Source organism: Python bivittatus, unplaced genomic scaffold (assembly GCF_059951505.1).
Source record: "Python bivittatus isolate LINGU-HERP-01145 unplaced genomic scaffold, Pbiv_v1 ctg000170_np1212, whole genome shotgun sequence".
Classification (NCBI taxonomy): Eukaryota; Metazoa; Chordata; class Lepidosauria; order Squamata; family Pythonidae; genus Python; species Python bivittatus.
In genome coordinates this window covers 250,908-271,902 of record NW_028277039.1, presented here as the reverse complement: position 1 = coordinate 271,902, position 20,995 = coordinate 250,908, and the positions used below count along the sequence as shown (strand labels likewise).

Below are 20,995 nucleotides of genomic sequence, written 5' to 3'. Positions count from 1 at the left end.
CTTCCCTAGTTAGGGGACCCTCCATCCAATCATACAACAGCACCCAATCAATCAATCAATCAATCAATCAATCAATCAATCAATCAATCAACGGGATGTGATGGGCTCCCAGGCACTTCAGCTCTTGCTCTCTTTACAGTGGCCACTTAGTGATCTTCCAGCCCACTCATCACTAATAAAATCCAGGTAACCTTAAACCAGGCCATTGGGTGGCAATCTGCAGATGTCGTAAGGGCAGGGAAGTGCTGACACTTCTACTGTGGAGCTCCAATAGATGTCAGAAGCAGCTCTGCCATGTTACAAAGAACAATATGGCCGATCCTGGGTAAGAGCTCAGGTTTGCACACTTGCCTTTGATGTGTAGGCTCGAACCTGAGCTCTTATCCAGGATCGGCCATATTGCTCTTTGTAAGATGCCAGAGCTGCTTTTGGCATCTACTGGAGCTCCACAGTATACGAAGGAAGAACACAGGGAGAGACTGCTCAGAGGCAATCCTGTTAAGGGTCGCTGCCACTTGTGTATTCCCAAGTTGAGTAGGCCCCCAACAGAACTACCCCAGAACTACCCAGGATAAGACCCGAGTGCCCTGTGGAAACCAAGAGGACCCATGGGGCAGCAACAGAATGGGTCCATCCTCCCTGCAGAAGCCAGGAGCGACAGAAGAGAGTGATTTGACCAATTGGACGAGGGACTGCTGTTAATGTTCCCCACTATTGGATTACAACTCAGCTGCCAGATCTAATACATGAGCCCCTACACAGATTGTGCCCATGATGATCTAGGACATACCCATGGTTGTCATGGTGACCATGAACTCATGAGCTACTTCAGACCCCTTTCCAAGAGAAGGAAGACTGAAATCCCCCAGAACCAGTAGGTGAGGCAAACCAATCACCAACCAGTAGTTCAAGCAAAGACAAAGCTGTGAAACAAGGAGGGTGGTACAGCAACAATACCCACAGCTTCTCCCTCAAGCCCAACCACACAAGCAAGGCCTCACATCTTTTTATCTCAAAAAAGTGTCTCTAGTAATCTGCAGAGCATCCTGGATAACAATCACCACCTTATCTCCTCTGCCCTGAGGCCGTGGTTGGTGTAAGCCACAATTCAGGAAGGGGAACTCTTCCTCTGCACCCATCCAAGTCTCGATAATGCAAGAGAGGTCTGCCCTTGATCTATGATCAGACAGACCTGGCATTCAAGAGTAGAAGCTGTGGCCAAAGACTCTGCAGGACCCTTCAACTTCATGAGCCCCAGCCCCTAAGAAAGCCCCATGAAGCCATTATCACTACTCCCACCTTCAAACTTCCAAGCCTCTGTAACAACCACTACATCCCCTCTCCCCCAATGGGTGCTCTCTAATGTCCCCATGGATCAGGCCAAGACATTGTATCCAGCATTTTGCTTTTTCAGTGGTCAATCAGATACCTCCGTGATGATCACAAATAGGGGGTGAGGACCTGCCACTGTTCCCTGCAACTAGTATTTGGAGGCATGCTCACCCCATGTTGAAGATAATACCGAGTCTTCAAAACCAACAGCACTTGATAGACCTGTTCTCCAGAAGTTTATAGTCCCTTAAAACTCTTCAAATGAGTTAGTGAATTAAGTGGTGCAGAGCTACTATGCAGCAGACAAAAGAAATGGCAGCAGACCTTTTGTTTTCCTTAGAAGTATTTTGAGTTTTGTATGAGGCATGCAAACAAGACTGATAACAATTATTGAAAAAGAATAAATCTGAAAACAACCCTTCTTTACTAATCACTTTGGGAGATACAGATCTTATTTGTATAGTGCAGGCAAGAATTATTCTGGACACTTACTGGAAGTGGTAATTGGTGGTAGCTCTTCTGCTTGTTTTACATCCTTCTTTGGAGCAGATAACTGTTCATCCAAGTTTTTCAACCGATCCTTGTCTTTTAGGAGACTACCAGGTTTTAGATCATTGATGTCAAGGGCAAGGTTTTTGCAGAGCACTTCAATTTCAAACTTCAGATTCAGCTGTACAATATTTAATCATTTCAGATTTAATAATGTAGCTATTTCAAGCTATACTGACAGTGAGCTTTCATATTATGCCCACCCACCATTCCAAATCATGGCATGTTCTGAAAAAAGACTATTTCTTTCAAGGTAAGCATTAAATAGAAAATTAAATCTAAATTGTGTTGGGCATGTGAAATAAAAGCTGTTGGATTTAGATACCCCCAGTATCTGCAGGGTAATCTTGGTCTAAGCATTTTCACTAAACTGGCTACAATTCAGTAGCTGAGCTCAAATCTTGAAGCAAATTCATGTTCTAAACAAGACACTGCTGAAAAGTGTAAATAACTTAAGCACACTTTACCTTTAAGTCATGTTCCTGATGAAGCTCTGCAAGAACATTCATAATTGCCATGGTCCATGGATTTGGAGGCCTGAAAACCTACAAAGAGAGGAGGAGGATAAAATTAGCAATCCAGTTTCAAGAATTACATTGGGAAATGTAAAACAGAGTTAGGGTTAGAGTTGAAACTTCTGCATATTAAAAAGGGAGCAGCACAGTTCTATCCAGAGGTGAGGGGTGGTTTGCCATATGTTCCCAGGACTACAATCTAAAATGCCAATGGTACGGGATGATGTGGGTCATAGCTTAGCAGGACCACAGGTCCTTTTAAGCTACTACTGAGGCAGAATGCACAACATACTTACTTAGTCCTACAAAAATGGATATCCCACCCTTCTGATGCATGTGGGTCACAGGGCAGCTTTCCCCAGCTGCCCTGTGTAAGGTTGGACAAAATCTTTGTGGACTTTTTTCTTTGAACGTTTTGTTAAGGCAAAATGTACCAAATATGGTTTTTTTGGCTCATTTTCCTTCTTTAAAGTATGGGTGGAATTGTGCTTTCCTGCCGTCAACATTATAGTAGGTTTAAGACAATGTTTCAAACCCAACTTCAGTATCTGGCTGCTGAAATGTCACAAGAGACTTATAGGAGCCTTAACAGCTATTAAAAGTGCTGAAATTTATGGGAAATTCTTGTTTCTAAATGTAGGTTGCATTCTATGCACTCTGTGTCTTAGACTTACCACGCTTCTTACACTGGATTCCAGTACTTTGGCAACAAATGGCACAACATATAGCAGTTCCTGCTGTCCTTTTACGTAAGCCTCTAGCAGCAAGGATTTGACATCCAAGTCCTAAAATAAACAAAGGAAGAAACAATGTCACAAGCTAGATGAGTTTCTTTTGCACATTTTACTTATTCTATATGCATGTTGTTTGTGTGTCAATGCAGAAATCAGGAAATGAGAAAAGTGAATATTCAAGGATGCACTGATGTTCCCCTTCTCACCGTGTGCAAGATGGGTTTATTCTTAGCCAACGTTATCATTCCCAGCCAGTGACCCAGGTTCTTCAGCAATGAACGGTCTGAGAAGTTGGCAGCAGCTTTATCCGATGTAAGCAGCACCTACATTTTTCCCAAGAGAGAGCCTCTGTCAACAGGAAGGAGTGAAAAATCTCTAACACCATAGCAAACGTTTCTGGGGATTAAACTCTTGTTTCAGAGAGCATGCTTACAGAATTCACTTTTCTAGAAAGACAAACTTCTCATGTGATAATTAAATGTTATGGGCCTTTGAAAAATGTAAGAGAATAAGATTATACTACTGCCTATCTGTAGTAAAAAAAAAAAAAAGCAATCAATGCAATCTCAGCTAGTGAATCTCAAACTCATTTTCCAAATAAGAAAAAAGAAATACTCCATGATTCCATAAAGATAGCAGATTCTTCACTTAAAAAAAAAAGTCCAAGTAGTTTTTTTGTTTTATATGAATTATCAGCTGACTCTGATATACTTTCTCTGCCTCTTTACAGCATTATTTGTGGGACACAGGCTTTTCCACAAGCAAGCATGTTCATTTAATACTAATTCTCCTTTGAATTTATAACGCTTACCAAGCCCGCTGCAGTTGATAAATTACAATGAAATGTCCCTTGCTAAAGTTTGAGACCATTTACCCAAGGTGACTTTGGTGATAGCAAAACTCCGTATGACAGTCTCACTCATGTGCTCTATACATAACTACATTCTTCAGATCTCTAACGTTCACTCAACTTCTCAACACACTGAAAAGCCTGACTCCAACTGAGCACTCAGCCATGATCCAGCACTACAGGAACAAACCTGTGCTGTGGAATCCTTGGTGTTCTCTGATCTTAGTTGTTTGCTTGCAGACATCTAAGATCAGAGAACACTAGGCAACATCATCAGTGCAAGTGAGTGTGGGATTTGCTCCGTTTATATACAGTAGCTTGCCTGCCAGTTTTGGTAGGGATGTGGCTTTGCCCTTGGTAGTTCCTTGATTGGGGTATTGTTTTCAAATTGATTATCTGCTGTGAATCCCTGCTTATCTGGATGTTGGCTGCTGGAGAGGATGTGTCTTTTTGTTTCCTTCTTAGCTTTTTTATTGTCTCTTTTGAATGGTGTAAATATGGTCTATTTCTATGTGTCTATTGATGGCTGATTTGTCTGAAAGCCAAGCTTCCAGGAATTCCCTAGCGTTTTTGGATTTAGCTTGGCCTAGGATACTGAGTTTCCCAACTGAAGCTATGGTTGAGTCTGTCCATGTGTTGTGAGATTAAAGAGTTTTCATTATGTCTTCTGCTAGTTGGTGTTCATGGAAGCAGTCTGCTAGTCTTCTGCCTGTCCATCCTACATAGTGGCTGTTACAGTCCTTACCCTGCATGTTGTAGACAACTCCTATTTTTTTTTCTTGGGCTACTGGGTCTTCTGGTTTACTTAAGATGCTTTGGAGGGCTTTAGTTGGTTTGTGTGCTAGAGAGATACCATGTGGTTGTAAAAGTCTATTGGTTGTTTCTGAGATGTTTCTGATATATGGCAGTGATATCCTTTTCGTAGTTTCTGTTGGTTGTGCTATAGTAAGTTGAGTAGTCAGGCACTTTTTGATAAAGTTGCATCGGTATCCATTTTGTTGGAAGATGTTGTATAGGCGGTCTGTTTCCTTTTTCTAGTATTCTGGGTTGCTGCAGTGCATTCGTGCTCATTGAATAATGTTCTTACACAGCTCCTCTTGTGTAAGGTTGTGCCTCACCCACTCTCTTCCATATATGAGAAATCTGCAAGCTTCCATTTTGGAATTTATATCTAAATATCCCTTGAGATAATTTTCTCCATAAAAACATAGGTCTTCAGAAGGCATTTGAGGATGAATAAGATCATACGACTGCAAATGATGACACATTGGCCTGACTGGTAGATCCATAACCACTCATATTACCACATTCTGAAAAGTTGGGGCTTTCAGGAGTCTTCTAGGGCAGCTCTAAAACTACAAAGTTAACTAAGTCATGAGTGACCATAAGTAGGTGCTCCCAATACAGTAAAGGAAGTAGTTGCGCCCATGATCTAGGCAAAGACCTTCCTGGCCATAGCTGCCACTTGTTCTTTGAGCAAGACCAATGAATGTAGGAGAACCTCCAAATTACACACCAGTTCCAGGAGCTGGAAGCCCCTGGAAATGGAGGAGCCACAAATCCACAGCCCCACAGTCTTACTAGGATTACTTACAACTGCATTAACTGATTTTTGTTTTTAATTTTTTTGATATTAATATTTTAAGTTGCTTAGAGTCTCCAGTAATACAGCAGCCTGCAAGTTGTAGCAAACTGGGCTGTTCTAGAAAAAGCCATAGTTTTTATTGTGGCTTTTTAAACAAATCATTTACTTATTTAACAAAGCTTTATGGCTGCCCATCTACCAGAAGAACTTTGGGTGATCAACAAGAATAAAAGTATAATACATGCTTCCTAGACCCCAGCAGGCTACGCTGCTTCACAGAAAGGACCTGGAATATGCCTTCTGTGCCAGATCAGGTGGATGGTCAGAAACCATCTGGGACAGGCAGTCCTGCAAGTAACCTGGCCCCATGCCATGTAGGGCTTTAAAGGTGACAATGAGTACCTTCAACTGCACTTGGAAGCCTGCTGGAAGTTGGTGCAGCTCACACAGTAGCACGGCATTACATGGGCATACCATGGTGCACATACTGCTGCATTCTGGATCAGCTGAAGCTTCCAAATAGTCTTCAAGGGCAGCCTGATGTAGAGTGCATTGCAGTAGTCCAATCAGGAAGTGATGAAGGCATGAGTGACCATGAGCAGAGCCTCCCAGTCAAGGAAATGGCACAACTGGTAGACAATGCGAGTTGACAAGGACCCCCAAACTGCAGAGTTTTGTCTACAGCAGTGCAACTGGGGGGTGGTAGAACTCAAAGCCACTCAGTCTTGCTCAGAAGACTGTTTTGCCCCATTCAAATTGCCACAGCCTCCAGGCACCAAGACAGAACCTCCAAATCATCACTTGGATGGCCCAGGTTGGAGATATAAAGCTAGGCATCATCCGCATATTGAGAATATTTCACCCTGATGCGTATCACTCACACACTGATACTTTATCCCATGCCAATGGATGACCTCGCTTAGTGCTTTCATAACAGTGGAGAGAATCCCAGCATCCCACAAAACAGAGGCCTAGCACTGGACCTCCCCCACCCCACTAGCCTTGGAGGAAGGAACAGAACCAATGAAGTCAACCCCTTCAACCAGCTCAGAAGGATGCCATATGGATGGCACTGAAAATGGCTACCCTCACCCCGAGCCTGCCAGAGATCATCCACAAGCATGATCAATGCTGCATTGGTATTATATCCTGGCCCAGATGATTTGCTTCTTCCAGAGCCCTCTGAAGTTGTATGCCAGACACCTTCTCAACAACTTTCCCCAGAAAGGGAAAGCTGGAGATTGGACCTGTGTATAGGTTACTCATGAGCACAATACAGTGTTCTGGGATTCCCGTTTCTCTAAGCACATTCCACACTTGACGTGATTGACACAACTGAAGGTCTTTTTATAATCAATGAAACACACTTTTTTTTTTTTGGTACTCTGGCTTTCTCAATTATCCAGTGTGCATTAGAAATAATGTCTCATGTTCCTTGGCATTTTCTAAAGCGAGCTTTCACATATGGCATCTCTTTTTCCATGTAGGTCTCTAATTTGCATTGGATGATTGTAAGCATTATTTTACTAGCATGTGAAATCAATGATATTGCATGATAGTTTGCATGCTGTTAAGTCTCCTTTTTTTGGGGGTATTGGAATGTAGATTGGTCACTTCCAATCTGCGGGCCACTGTGTCATTCTCCAGATTTGCTGGGATAACTTAGTTTTACTGATCTTTCTTCTGCTGCTTGCCTGTGTCTTTACAGATGTTGTAATACTGCTTCCTGTCTCTTCTAACAGCTGTCTGAAATTCTTTGTTATGTTCCTTCTTGAGATTTTGGCTTTCTTGACTTTGGCTTCTCTTCTCTTCTTGCCAATTTCCACGGTTTGTTCTGACATCCAGTTAGCTTTTTTCTGTTTCTTCATCTTTGGCAATCTCTTTTCACATTAATCCTTAATGACTTCTTTGAGTTCATTCCACAATTCCTCTGGTTATTGCTTGTGTGACTGATTTAGGATGGGAGTGGTGAGGCAGCACTATAGATTTTATTTCATTTTCAGAATCTTTTTTCCCCTTTGTATTTGCCAGTAAGGATTTCCTATCAAGGCTTTTCCCAGAAGATAAGTGGTGGTGGCAATAACTACCAAATAAGTATAACAGGGCAGGCAGGCAGGGACAGAGTTGAGACTGAGAACTTCAACCTTTCACTCTCTGGGCTCAGCCCTGCTCTATAGTTCAGTATTAATGTCTGTATTAGGCAAGTAATAAGAATACTGAGAGAATACAACAAATAAATGGTGCAGCTGACATCTTAACATATTGCTATAAACAGCACAATAACTGGAGGGGGGGATGTTATGTACATTACATTATCCAAATTGTTAAGAGCGGTTACATGGGAATCTCAGTAAGCTAACTTTAAATTCATGCATTACATATCAGTTACACAACTGATCTACTCTTGCAAAGTATATGGCTTGTGTGTGGCACCAACCTTGATATTTCTGTATGTTTCATTCAAAACCATTTTATTAAATTCTGGATTCTTAAGAGTGTCAAGGAAATTTGAATAGAGACTATGGAAGTTTGGCTCAATGCTAACTCTCTTCATCACAAGATATTGTGAAACCCAAGGCATGAATTCTTCTTTTACCGTTTCCTTCAGTTCCTCAACCTGGCTCCATAAACACACAAGAAAGGGAAAGGGATTAATGAAATAAGATGACAGGAAACCATTCCATAACTCAGATAGATGAGGAATTATAAAGATCTGAAATAAAATAATAACTTCTGAAAACTGTAAGTTAACATAATGTGTATTCTGTCTTGGACAAATAGCTCAAATGACCAACAAGGTAGAAAAGAAAAACGCACACAGCATAGACAGTGTAACAGTCATATAAAACCTAAAAACTAAGACTTAAAACCAGAGTAAAGGAGAAATTGAATAAAATACAGTAGAACAGTATAAAACTTAAGATAAAAGAGAAATAGGATAACATAGATATACAATAAAATAAAAGCATGAAGAAACTTCATAATGTCATCACTCCAAGATTAGGACATCTTATGGAAATTGCTGCAGGTAAAAATTTAGCAACTTTATTGGTAATAGTAAGGTTCTGATTTGTGAATATGAAACAGACCAGCTATCCCTCATAAAAGACTGAGTTTTGTTAAGGGATGGTAAAACCATGTTGGCACTATACTGGTGTAGAAAGGACAACAGAAAAATACATGCAAGAGGGTCCCAAGTTTGTTCTGACCACAAGGAATAGCACCGCTTGGTGAATAGGGTTCTATAGGGTTCTATTATCTCCCATCTATTATGGCTGAGGGTAAGGCTCTACAGTTTGCTTGGCAAGCAAGGGTGAATAAGGAGTTTGTAGGTATTAAAGGATTCCAATATGGAACACTCCTGAGAGTTGGCTATTGCCTCCAAATCTATCTGCCATGCAATGTCAAAGAGTCTAGCAGATTTTGGCTTTAGTTTTCTCTAAAGCTAAGGACAGCAGAGAGTAGGTAGTAACACAAGTCAGCCGAGATATTTTTCTTTCCACCTTGATGAAAAACCATCAAGAAGAATTAATGGGGTCAGTAAGTTATTAGAAAATAGAACTTTAAGCCAGTAAGAGAGCCAGCAAACGTGGACCCTTGCTTCCAGTGGAATCATACCAGTTTCCATGCAGATTAAACCATTTGAAACACAGCATGAGACATGGAAGAGTGCTCATAAGAACCTAGACTGAACAAGGTCTAACAGCTTTAAATCATTGTGGGTGCATACCTGCGTACCATACAGCTTTTGGAATGTTGTTAGTTTTCAAAAGCTTAATGGTAGCAGATATGTATCTGCCCCCTTTCAAGTAAAAAAACAAAAACAAATTGCCTGGGTGCCATTGATGGCTTTGGCAGAAATAGCTCTAATTTATTCCTGCCAAGTTCTAGAGGCTTGAAAAATTACACCAAGGTATTTAGAAGCTGGAACTTGTTATTTGACATTGGTATTTGTGGCATCTCAGTTTTCCCCAAAAAACCCCATAAGTTTGGTCTTAGAACAACTACATTACTAAACATATTCGCTTATGCGCCATGACAGAAGGAAGGTGTACAGAAGAGAGACTCTAAAAATTCATCAGTTGCAAATAAAGTGGCTCTATGGGAATCTGGCCTAAGATAACATTTAGTCTTAATTAATAAGTGCAATAATTTGAAGAAGTTTCAGATTTATATTTTCAAAGGCCACTACATCAAAATGGCCATATTCAAACAGTCCTGGGAAGAAACAAAAGAATGGTAGGAAAAGGAAGCGTCCACATGTACAAATAGTATCAGGTCAGTCACTCCTTTCTCTTTATGTACAAGGATCACTTCAACCTGACTAACACAGAAAGTCTCTCCCTCCCCTCCAAATCAGAGTTACATTTGTACAATATTTACCTTCTGAGTCATGTTGGATTGAGACAAATTATTGAAGATAAAAGCAATCTTTTCCTGCACATTTTCAGGAGGTTCTACAATCCTTTCTGTTTGATCTGTGGCCACTAGCAAAGTATCAATATTGGTTGTATTAATAGAAGGCTGCAAAAGACAAACCATGTTGAAAGGGTATGAGTAAATTTAGTTAAGGATGCAATAGATCACAGATTTCAAAGGCAATATGAAATCCTTAGATAATAGGAAGTCCAAAAATGAAACTGGTTAAAGCTGGCAAGCCCACAGAAGTTCCCTATCCAGTATGTAGCTTTTTTAGGGAGGCCTTGACAGCACACTCCCACCTTAGAGAACAAAAGTCAGAATCATTCCGCTCCTTTTTTGGAGAGCCCTGCCAACAACAAATAAGCTTTGCTAGGTTCATGTGATGAAACTCTCTAAGAGAAGCCTCTCCACCACCACAATGTAACCATGCATCAAGAAGTCCAGCTTTAATTGCTGCTATTCTGATTGTGCACAAAGAAATGGAGTGAGCTGACCATGGGAAAGGCATCAGTTCTTCTCATGGCCAGACTCCTGGGAGTCTCTGCAGGAGGTGGGGAGGGGCTTTCACCTAAAAAACTTTCACCCTTGTTTTAAAGCAAAGGAGAAGACTGATAAATACAGGTAGTCTTCCACTTACGGCCACAGTTGGGACTGGAACTTCCAACGCCAAGCAACATGGTTAAGTGAATTGTGCCCATTTTTACAATCTTTTTGGCCATGGCTGTTAATCGAATCACACAATTGTTAAGCAAATCACGCGGTTGCTAAGCGAATCTGGCTTCCCCCATCGACTCTGCTTGTCAGAAGCCTCTTGGGAAGGTTGCAAATGGCAATCATGTGACCCTGGGATGCTGCAACCATTGTAAATACATGCTGGTTGCCAAGCACCTGAACTTTGATCATGTGACCGTGGGGACACTGCATAAGTCATAAGTATGAGGATCGGATATAAGTCACTCTTTTCAACATCACTGTAACTTCGAATGGTCATTAAACAATTGGTCATAAGTCAAGGACTACTTGTATTTGAAGAGCTGAAAAGCAAAAAGGCAGGCAAGAGCAGGTGTTTTTGTTTGAAATGACAAACTGAAGAGGATTGCGTTCATTCATACCAAATCCAAAAGAATGAATCCAAGTACATTCATCAACCAAAACCTCATTTATGTGCATCCTGTCAGACTCAGGGAGTAAGTACTTACTGGCACATCTTTCTTGAAGCTGACTCGACCCACAGGAGCAATTGTTGTCTTTGCCACAGTGGTGGTGGTAGTAGCAGTGGTTACTATAGTGCTAACCTGGCCAGCAAGAGGAGTTTTTGCTGGGGCCTGGGCTTGGGCCTGGGCCTGGGCCAGTGCAATACTTCCAGGGGTGGTGATGGACCCCTGCATCTTTACTGGAGGATCTCTTGACTGCTGTCCATATTCAATGTACTTCAACAGACAAGGAAAGGTAGTTAAAATTCACACATAACAAATCTTAACCCTAGAAGCCCTCGCAGAAATTTCTGATCTTGATATGTGACTATAAATAAAACCGTGTAAAGCCCCAACTGACCTAAAGACACAGATGACAAGTTCTATCAGACCTAGACATGAAACATTTAGTGTGTTGAGCAATGATTCTGGAGGCAAATCCTAGTAATATTTATCTCCTACTAGCAGTAGGAACACCAAAGTTAGCAAATACTACAGGGAACCTAAGTTCTTGCAAACTTCAAGAAAGAAAGAAAGAAAGAAAGAAAGAAAGAGAGAGAGAGAGAGAGAGAGAGAGAGAGAGAGAGAGAGAGAGAGAGAGAGAGAGAGAGAGAGAGAGAGAGAGAGAAAGAGAGAAAGAGAGAAAGAGAGAGAGAAAGAGAGAAAGAGAGAAAGAGAGAAAGAGAGAAAGAGAGAAAGAGAGAAAGAGAGAAAGAGAGAAAGAAAGAAAGAAAGAAAGAAAGAAAGAAAGAAAGAAAGAAAGAAAGAAAGAAAGAAAGAAATCAAACAAAAAAGCAATCCAGGGATAGAAACATTCTAAATCAGTCTTGGGAAAAAAACAAAAACAACAAAAAAATCTGTAATGACTGAAAGAGCAAACTTCAATTTTGGTCAAACGATTATATGACTTCTGAAGTGATAGTATGACCTTTATAGTTGGTAATATGTTTTTAATCACAAGTAAATATGTATGATGGCTTACATAATACAGAAACCCTTTCCAATTGGCATAAGATTAATGCAGAGGTCCTAAGCCACCTGTGCTTGTAGTGTTACAAGACCTTCAAACTTAATTCCACAATTCCTTGTTCTGGCTGCTTTTAAGATGGGCAGCAGGAAATTGCTGTGCCTAGCAGTTTCTGTATCAGGACCCCCCCCCTTCATAATTCTTTAAGAAACATCTGGCAAAAATTAGAAGGAATTCAAGTTAATTGTTAGATAAATGTATTGAGGGTTAGGGTTAAAGGCAATTTTCCATGCAGGAGCCTGTTTTTCTCCTCTTTAATATATGGAAGCTTGTCACATAGAATTTTGACAAATACTTACGTGCCTTTTCTTAAGTGAATACTGAACACAAGCCTAATTTGTTTTGTACTGCTTTGCTCCCTCTTGCTGATTCACTTTCCATGAATTTTTAACACTCACCTCCTGCAGGTGATGAGGGAACTGTATAAAGTGACTAATAGAAGCCAGGTGCTGACAATACTGAGGGTAGTCCTTCAATCTGTCAATAAAACTATCTATTAGTAGCAGGAAATAAACAGTCTGGTCTACAACTACTACAATACAGAACTGGTTAATCTCTGAAAAAAGCCATAGCATTGCCTCATGGATTTTTTTTTCTTCTGCCAAACTCAAGTTGATCAACAACTAGAAGTGACCCCAGAGAGCAAAGCTCAAGGAGGGAAATGACAAAAACAGTACCGTGCCATTGCAACACAAGCTCTACTCCTTTTGTATATGCACCATGATGCCATATGCACATATGAAAGGGACACAAGGATGCGACAGTTCAATGCTGCTTTTGTCATTTTGTCATCCTGCAGACAATTTGTCAACAATTATTTTAAAATGACTGGGGCCAAGGTTGTGACTACATGTTGCCAAGAAATTAATTACTGCAAACAAGCCAATCTATTAAGCCAAGGTCTGCAGTTACAGCAAAGAAAATACAACCACAGCCTTAGACTGATCATATATAATTGGTGTCTTCAGCAAAGACAACCCCTGCAGAGACCAATTCCCCAAGTATTGTTACTGGGCACAGTGCTTCTATTCACTCCAATATAACCATCACTAAAATAATCCCAGTTTTGCTTTAGGGTGCCCATTAAGCAATGCTGGCCTTATGAAGCCAAACCAAATGTCTCAATGCAGCATGGCCATTTACTGGCAGTTTAAAAACACTATTTGCTCTGGCCCCTGCCCCTGATCCAACAATCCTGCATCGAGTACACTACCATACGCTTTATACAAACAGCAATCAAACATTTTAAATAACTTGAATTCAGAGCACTACTGCATTGATTAGATTTGCCCTCATTTAAAAATATGAGAATATTTATTAAATCACAATAAGTGTACAGGTAGTCCTTGGGTTATGATGGCAATTGGTTCAGCGACCATTCAAAGTTATGACTCTGCTGGACGAGGGGGACTTACAATGGGTCCTTGGAATTACTGTCATCAGTGTCCCCACAGTCATGATTTCCAATGTTCTCTGCTGGCTTCCCACAAGCAAAGTGAATGGGGAACCCAGCAGGAAGTTGGAAGCCACAATCACATGAGATCCTCATTTAACGACTGGGACTGTCAGAATTGCCATTGCTAAGTGACGTGGTCTCCAAACCAATTGTTATCGTAACCTGAGGGCTATCTGTATAACCTTATTTACTTAGTGACAAATTTCCAGAATACCGAGTATCCCTAAGTTAAGCATCCTGTCAGTGTAGATATGCATGTGGAACTCTGACCATGGCTAGCCCAGTGAATCGGCTCCCTTAGGCACTTTTGGGTAGACCAGGGCCTCTGGCCGGACTTGGGGCGCTACGATTTTTTGGGGCTTGGGCCCAGAAAATGAGATCAGCCTCCAACCCATGGCAGCCGTGGACTGCTTCACCATCTTATTTCATCTATTGGATTGTGGCAAGAATTTAATAGCTATCAGAATAAAAATGATAACCTCAAGTTTATGGTATGGAAAGGAAGACCAATATGATTCAATACTACAGGAAAATTATTTTGGCCACTATTGGGATTAGTCCTAAATAACTTTAGCTCTATGACCAAAATCATGTGTTGATAATTCATAAAATATCAACAATCATGAAGAGCATTAGATGTTAACTACTATCTGATTCGCAGCTTCTGCTCAAGGAGGTGGCAGGTGTGGCGGGCCTTGGCACAGATCCATGTTGTGTGCCAATTGCAGCCATTCCTGGACTGGGAGGGCTTGCTCACAGTCACTCATGCCCTCGTCACTTTCCGGTTGGATTACTGCAATGTGCTCTACATGGGGCTACCCTTGAACACCATCCAAAAACTAGAACTGGCCCATAATGCAGCAGCACAAACAGTTCTGGGTGCCTCATGGTTCATCTATATTACACCACTGCTGTGTCAGCTACACTGGCTTCCAGTTTCTTTCAGGGTGCAATTCAAGGTCCCTGAGGGTATCAGCCCATCCCACCAGGTCAGATAAGGTGGCTGTGCTCCAGGTCCTTTCCCTCAAATACTGCCCTCTATCAGAACCTAGGAAGTGTTCCTTTTCTGCAGCAGAACACCTCCCCCCCCTGAGATCAGCAGGCCCCCACCCTCCTTGCCTTCCAGGAGGCCTTGAAGTGCTGGCTTTACCCACAAGCACTGGGGGTAGAATGTGGCCTGAGCCCAGTAAGATGGTGTAGGGATGTATGGGAGAGTGCTGCCCTGGAATGCCACAAGTTTTTATAGAGTTTTATGAATTTTTATTGATTTTTATTCTGATTGTTTGGGGGAGGTTGTTTATATTGTTTTATGCACCGCCCAGGGTTGTTGTTACAATACTGGCAGCTATATAAGTCTTTCAAAATAATATAAAATAAAAATTATAAATGTTCTTTCACTATGAGCAAGATTTCCTAGGTGAGAATGCAGCTAGCCTGATCTGCTGTTCCCACCAAATCTTGGGAGAGGAGGAAACAGGAGGCAAAAGCAGCTACAGCTATGGTGTGATGGAGGACTTGGGCGAGGAGATCCAAAGTCATGTGGAGAAGAATTTCAAGCATCTCCTCAGCCCGCAGCCTGAGCGTGTGAAAGCAAAGAGGATGAGACTGGCACCACCCTAAGGAATTTGCAGTGTTTAGTTGCAGTCTTTGGGAGTTAGAGTTAGTCTGGCGAGATTCTGTCTAGCAGGTATAAGCTAATAAAGTAACTGAGCAATTCCAGAACCGTCCTGTAGAGTTTCTTGGGCTGAACCTGACATGGGGACATAAGGGGACATGAAGAAAGAGCAAGTGCAATGGATTAGCAGATTCATCTGATTTGGAAAGAAAGGAAAATTTACTAAAAACTAGTTCACTAAGGGTGGCTTACTAGTTATTTCTAGAGAGTTCTGAAAACTGTTTTACAAAATAGATGAAAGCAGCTCAGGAAAGTCATCCTGCATGGATGAGAAGTACTGAGCAAAATTCATTTCAAGGTATTTCGTGAGGAAAGAGGTCCTGGTAGTGATGCCAGTGTTCTTTGTTATACACTCTGCTGTCCTTTTTTATGTCTAAAAGTACTGTACTGTATATATCAGTATACTCTATAATTCAACCACTCAAAGGCATTAGGAAGTGAACAGCATATGTAAAATAGATAAATATCTTTAGCCATAATCTTAGCCAGGACCTTCAATCCTAAATCCTGTACCTATATCCATATTAGCAATATTTCCTTTATTCTAAAACACACAATCCTTTTATTAATCTAAATGTCTATTTAATGAATATGTTTATTGTAGAATTCATCTAAGAACTGCAATATGCCATTTATTTATTTTGAATAAACAATATACCATTGATTTTGTAAATCTAAATATATTGTTAAAAGGGCACATGTATTTAAAGATTCCCTCAAGCATTTCTGAAAGAAGTTAACAAAGAATTAAGAGACACCTACCTATTTTTAAATCTATCTAGTGCAGCAATTCCAAAATAGTACATTTTGGATGTAAAAGGCTTGCGTAAGGCTTCAAGCACATAGCGCAGGGCCAGGCCCAGGGCCATATAGGTCACCAATCCCTTCTCAATTATCCCACCAAAGAGGCAGGCCGTTATGTGGAGCTCCTTATCAGGATATTGGGGGAAAAAGCGGTATTCTTCAAACAAATTCCTCAGCATACAGTTAAATACTTCTCGCTCCCGTTTAATGTTAGAGTCCTTAAATCTCTGTAGCATTTCTAATACCTGTAAAGAAATCAGAATGTTATAAAGAAAACTCAGTTGTGTGCAGCTCTGCATAAAATATAAAGTTTTTTGAGAAATCCAGCCAAAGTTTGGCTAGATATGGCCTCAAACTTTTTTTTTTTAATAGAAGTCAAATGGAACTCTCTATAGACAACTTTCATTTGCTGGGCTAGATTTCATAAAATGTTTAAAGTCATTATTTCAAGTTTTTTAAGGAAGAAAAGGTCAGACCTCACTCAAGTTCACCTTGACTCCTGGTGACTCCATGGAATATTCAGTTAAAATTCAGGTCTGACCAGCTTTGTTTTTTCAAGACAAAGCTGGTCAGTGGTCACCTGGTGTGATACACCACAGATTCAATTACGTTTCTTAATACTCACTAAGCACGAAACTAGTGCATTTTAAAGGGACTGTGAAAGGATCCAATTCACACTTTAAGATCATCCTGCCATTTATAGATGGCAAAATTCTGCCTTAAGTGGAGTATGAGACCTGCAAAGGAGGAAATATTCTCCCAGACAAGAATTTTTCGTTACAACTGGATTGAGTTGAAGACTGAATTCTTTTCAAAAATACCAGTGTAGGTTTAGTTGCTAGAACTTCTTATTATCTGGCATATAATAAGGCACACTTAACAAAATATGTCAGCAATGAGATTTACTAATGGGATTAACTTTTAAAATACAGGTAGTCCTCACTTACCAACTGCAGTTGGGACCAGCAACTGTTGTTAAGTAGCGTGGCCATTAAGCACAGCATCAGGTTACCATGCTGAGTCAGTCCTGTCTATAGTTGTTAAGTGAATCATGGCAGGTCATTAAGCGTGATGTCACGTGATCATGACTTGCGATTTCCTGCCAGCTTCGCCAGTGACTTTGCTTGCGGGAAGCTGGCTGTGAAGGTCACAAATAGTGATCACATGACTGCAGGACGCTGTGACCATTGTAAATGCACGCTGGTTGCCAAATGCCCAAATTGCAATCACAACCATGGGGACATTGCAACAGTTGCAACTTCAAGGACCAGTCATAAGTCTAGTTTTTCAGTGCTGTTTTAAGTTCGAACAGTTGCTGAATGAGTGGTTGGTAGGTGAGGACTACCTGTAGCAGTTACGTTTTGCATGCAGGATATATTAGAAGCATAAAAATTGTCTCTAATTGTAGAGAAGTGCATTCTGAAACTTTCAATTTTCAGTAATTTGCAACCCAGCAGAAAGTACTTGCAAGCACCTCCTACCCCAAGAGTTTGATAATACTTGAAACAAAAGCATTTGCTATATAGGTTCTCCAAACTCACCTCATCTACAGACATGGTGGGGTGGGGTGGGTGATTATAAATACGCTGAAAATAGCTGTTGGCTTCATCATCAATCTCTTTGCTAAAGTGCTGATTAGCCTCTGGCCATACCTGAGATAAATCAGCTGTTGGAAAAAGGGACATACAAATTAAGAACATGAAAATGCATTTATTTTATGGTGCCAAGGTAACAGAAGCCATCTTACAGTATTTCAACAGCCTCTACCAATCAGGGAAATAATTGGGACCCAGAACACCTATAGGCAGAGGCCCCACTGAAAGATGGTCATGTTATCCAAAAAGCAGATTAGCATGTAAATGTCTCCCACGTGTGATGAGGACGCTCCAAGTCAGACAAGAGATTTGGGCAGAGGCTGAGAGCACAATGAAGACAACCTTTGGCAGGAAATATAAAGTAGGACACAACTTAATTCTTGTGAAAGAGTAAGTGCCCACAAACAGGGTTTCTAGTAAGAAAATCACTTAGCAAGCAGCAAAGACTCAAAGGATTTCTTGGTCAACACGACTGAAGGCTTCAAAGGACACAGGAAACCACACTGACAGGTGCATGTCAGGAGATTTTCTAAAGGGTTATCTTCCCATAGAAGAACAATGAATGCAGCTACATTATGGTTGGATGCAGCTCAATAAATAGATATGTAAAAAGCACAAATCACTTAAATGACAGAGAAAGGTCAAATTCAGGAATATCAGAGAACGAAGAAGAAATGAAACCAAGAAGCTTGCTTCTTATGTAAGTGTAGAAAATCAACAACGTACAGTTGCAGGCAAAAGTCAGGCATCCTGGCCAAAGTGTATGCTTTAGTGAATCTTAATGAACAGCAACTGACCAAACCTCCACATGGCACAAAGTTTAAACTTCAACCAGCCTTCTAATGTTTCCTATAGCCACTCAGGAGTCCTTCTATTCTTGCTATGAATCCCGCCCCCCCATCACTTTCTTGTGGAATTGTTCTAGCTCAGAAATATCCTTAGGTCTCCTTACATGTACAAGATCTTCCCACAGATTTTCAATAATATTCAAATCTGGGGACTTGCAGAAGCATTTCCAAAACCTTTATCTTTCATTCCTGTATTACACACCACTGATTTGGAAGTATGTTTTAGACTGTTGCTTGCTGAAATATCCTTCAGTTTTCTTAACTGTGGGACATCAGCTTGAAGTTCAAGAAAAAAATGTGTTAGAACTGCCTGAAGACTGCTCAGATCTGCAAGGCAGTACCCCAACAATCAGCTGAAAAGTTTAGCTGACAGTGAGGTAGGTTCCCTCAGGCTCATAGGAGAATGTTGCTTATACAATAGAACCACTGTCTAAAATATACAAAAGCCTGAAACTAACAGAACAAAAATTGAACCGTTCAGCCACAGCCACAAAGGATACATTCAAAGAAAAAAAGTTGAAGAAGAGAGCCAGTATGGTGTAGTGGTGAAGGCAGCAGGCTAGAAAATGGGAGACAGTGAGTGGGTGACCTTGGGCCAGTCACTTTCTCTCAGCTCTAGGAAGCAGGCAATGGCAAACCACTTCCGAAAAACCTTGCCAGGGACATGTCCAGTAAGTCGCCAGGAGTCAACACTGACTTGAAGGAACCTACACACATTCGAAGAAACTGGTACCTTGTCAGTGTTAAGTACAGCAGTGGCTCTGTTATGCTTTGGGGTTGCATAGCAACCAGTACACAGGAAAACTTGGGCAGGTGGAAGAAAGGATGATTCAACTAAATATTAATGTATCCTAGAAGAAAGTGAAGCTGAAAAAAGATTGGAAATTTCAATAAGACCACAATCCAACATATACCTCCAAATTAGCCACAAAGTACTTACACGAAAGAAAGATACACATTTTGGAATGGCCTCTAGAGTCCCAGACAATATTACTGAACACCTGTGGGAAGATCTCAAACATGCTGTACATTCAAGGAGACCTACGGTTATTTTTGAGCTAGAACAGTTCCTTAAAGAAGAGTGGGAGGGAAAATCGAAAAGCAAGAACAGAAAGACTCGGTGGGCTACAGGAAACGTTTGGAAGCTGTAATTTCTTTCAAAGGAAGTGTTGCAGAGTACTGACTGAGAGGGTGTCCAAAGCTCTGCACCTGCCATAGTCGCTACTTTTTTATTCTGAATCTGGACAGCACCATCAACCCACTGCATCCTAAACAAGCAAAAGCTGCAGACTGACCAACCTTGAGCAAACAACATTACCACTTACAAGGTTTCACCTTACTCTGCTGGAATGTAGGCTGGTTCAGTCCTGATGTGTTCAGTTTTCTTGGCACGAACGGATCGTTGTTCACTGCAGGGAGGCCAAGGGCCCCAGTTCCGATACCGAGACTACCTGTTGTAAGACCACCTACTGAAAAGAACAAAATAATTATCCCCTTTACAACTGCAACTCTGACTTTGGAACAGTATAGCTATCCTCATCTTGAAAAAGGTCAATGATAGTGTTCAAATTATAGGGGCCCAAGGATTCCACCACCCTGAAAATATAAAGGGCACTGCAGAGGTCAATGACAGAGATAATTTTGTACTCAAATACATGCCAAATAGCACTTGCTATACTGAAACAGCTTCCTCTATTTTGCATGTATTCAGACATGCATTATTTAAAATCCTAACTTTCTTTTTTCCTTTCATCTGCAAGCTCAGAAAATTTGGGCTTTGGGAATAGGAAGCAATATCACTTGACAAAGAACTGATTCTTAGGAATAGAGGGATATGTGTTGAGTTTTTGGGATACAGAGAAGAAAATGTAACAAAAATAGTTTCCCCTTATATGAGAAGAGGAGCAAGCCATAGTATTTAATGTTTGGTCCCAGAAGCAGGGTCAGCATGATAACTACCAGGACTATTTCCCTAATGAGCACTAGCTTCTTCAATACAACTGTACCTGGAAGCTGCGAAGAGAGTCCACCAATCCCGCTAAAAGGTGTGTTCTGGTTTTGCGCGGAAAGTGGCGGAAATGCTTTTGCTGGTGACTGAGGAGTACTAAAAGCAGAACTCAAGTTTGGAGGAAACCCAGGGACACTCTGGGTATGAGGTACGGTCGGACCACCTAAACTGAGAGATGCCATCCCAGCAGCAAGTGGATCAATCTGACAACAAGAATAAAATATAAAGGAAAAGGAAACATTTGTTTTTATATCAAATGGTTAGGGTTAGGGTTTATCATCTTTATTTAGATCACACATGCAAAATCAGAAACACTTTAGATCAAATCCTAAGATGATGGTTCTATTCCTACTAACATATGAAGAATCATGAAGATCAGATCCAAAAAGCTGGGGCAGCTTT

The 20,995-nt window shown here is 40.9% G+C and overlaps 1 protein-coding gene and 1 long non-coding RNA gene across 7 annotated transcripts in view; one reads left to right on the top strand and one right to left on the bottom strand.

Moving 5' to 3' along the window:
- CNOT1 (CCR4-NOT transcription complex subunit 1) overlaps window positions 1–20,995 on the bottom strand; it is a 123,933-nt gene that overhangs the window by 47,930 nt on the left and 55,008 nt on the right. For 4 of the 6 annotated variants that reach the window (XM_088135406.1, XM_088135410.1, XM_088135407.1 and 1 more), the window contains 12 exons: window positions 20,592–20,796; window positions 19,911–20,054; window positions 17,684–17,808; window positions 16,101–16,387; window positions 12,606–12,684; window positions 11,187–11,417; window positions 9,949–10,089; window positions 8,003–8,182; window positions 3,337–3,453; window positions 3,071–3,181; window positions 2,349–2,426; window positions 1,825–2,002 (listed from right to left, as the gene is read on the bottom strand). In XM_088135406.1, the coding sequence (XP_087991532.1) occupies window positions 1,825–2,002; window positions 2,349–2,426; window positions 3,071–3,181; window positions 3,337–3,453; window positions 8,003–8,182; window positions 9,949–10,089; window positions 11,187–11,417; window positions 12,606–12,684; window positions 16,101–16,387; window positions 17,684–17,808; window positions 19,911–20,054; window positions 20,592–20,796 (1,876 nt within the window). The remainder of the gene's footprint in view (window positions 1–1,824; window positions 2,003–2,348; window positions 2,427–3,070; window positions 3,182–3,336; window positions 3,454–8,002; window positions 8,183–9,948; window positions 10,090–11,186; window positions 11,418–12,605; window positions 12,685–16,100; window positions 16,388–17,683; window positions 17,809–19,910; window positions 20,055–20,591; window positions 20,797–20,995) is intronic. The other 2 variants (XM_088135409.1, XM_088135411.1) reach the window with 1 other exon arrangement.
- On the top strand, window positions 3,936–15,208 carry LOC148216566 (uncharacterized). Its single transcript, XR_015795147.1, has 3 exons — window positions 3,936–4,262; window positions 7,053–7,076; window positions 15,072–15,208. It is a non-coding gene; the product is annotated as an uncharacterized LOC148216566 (long non-coding RNA).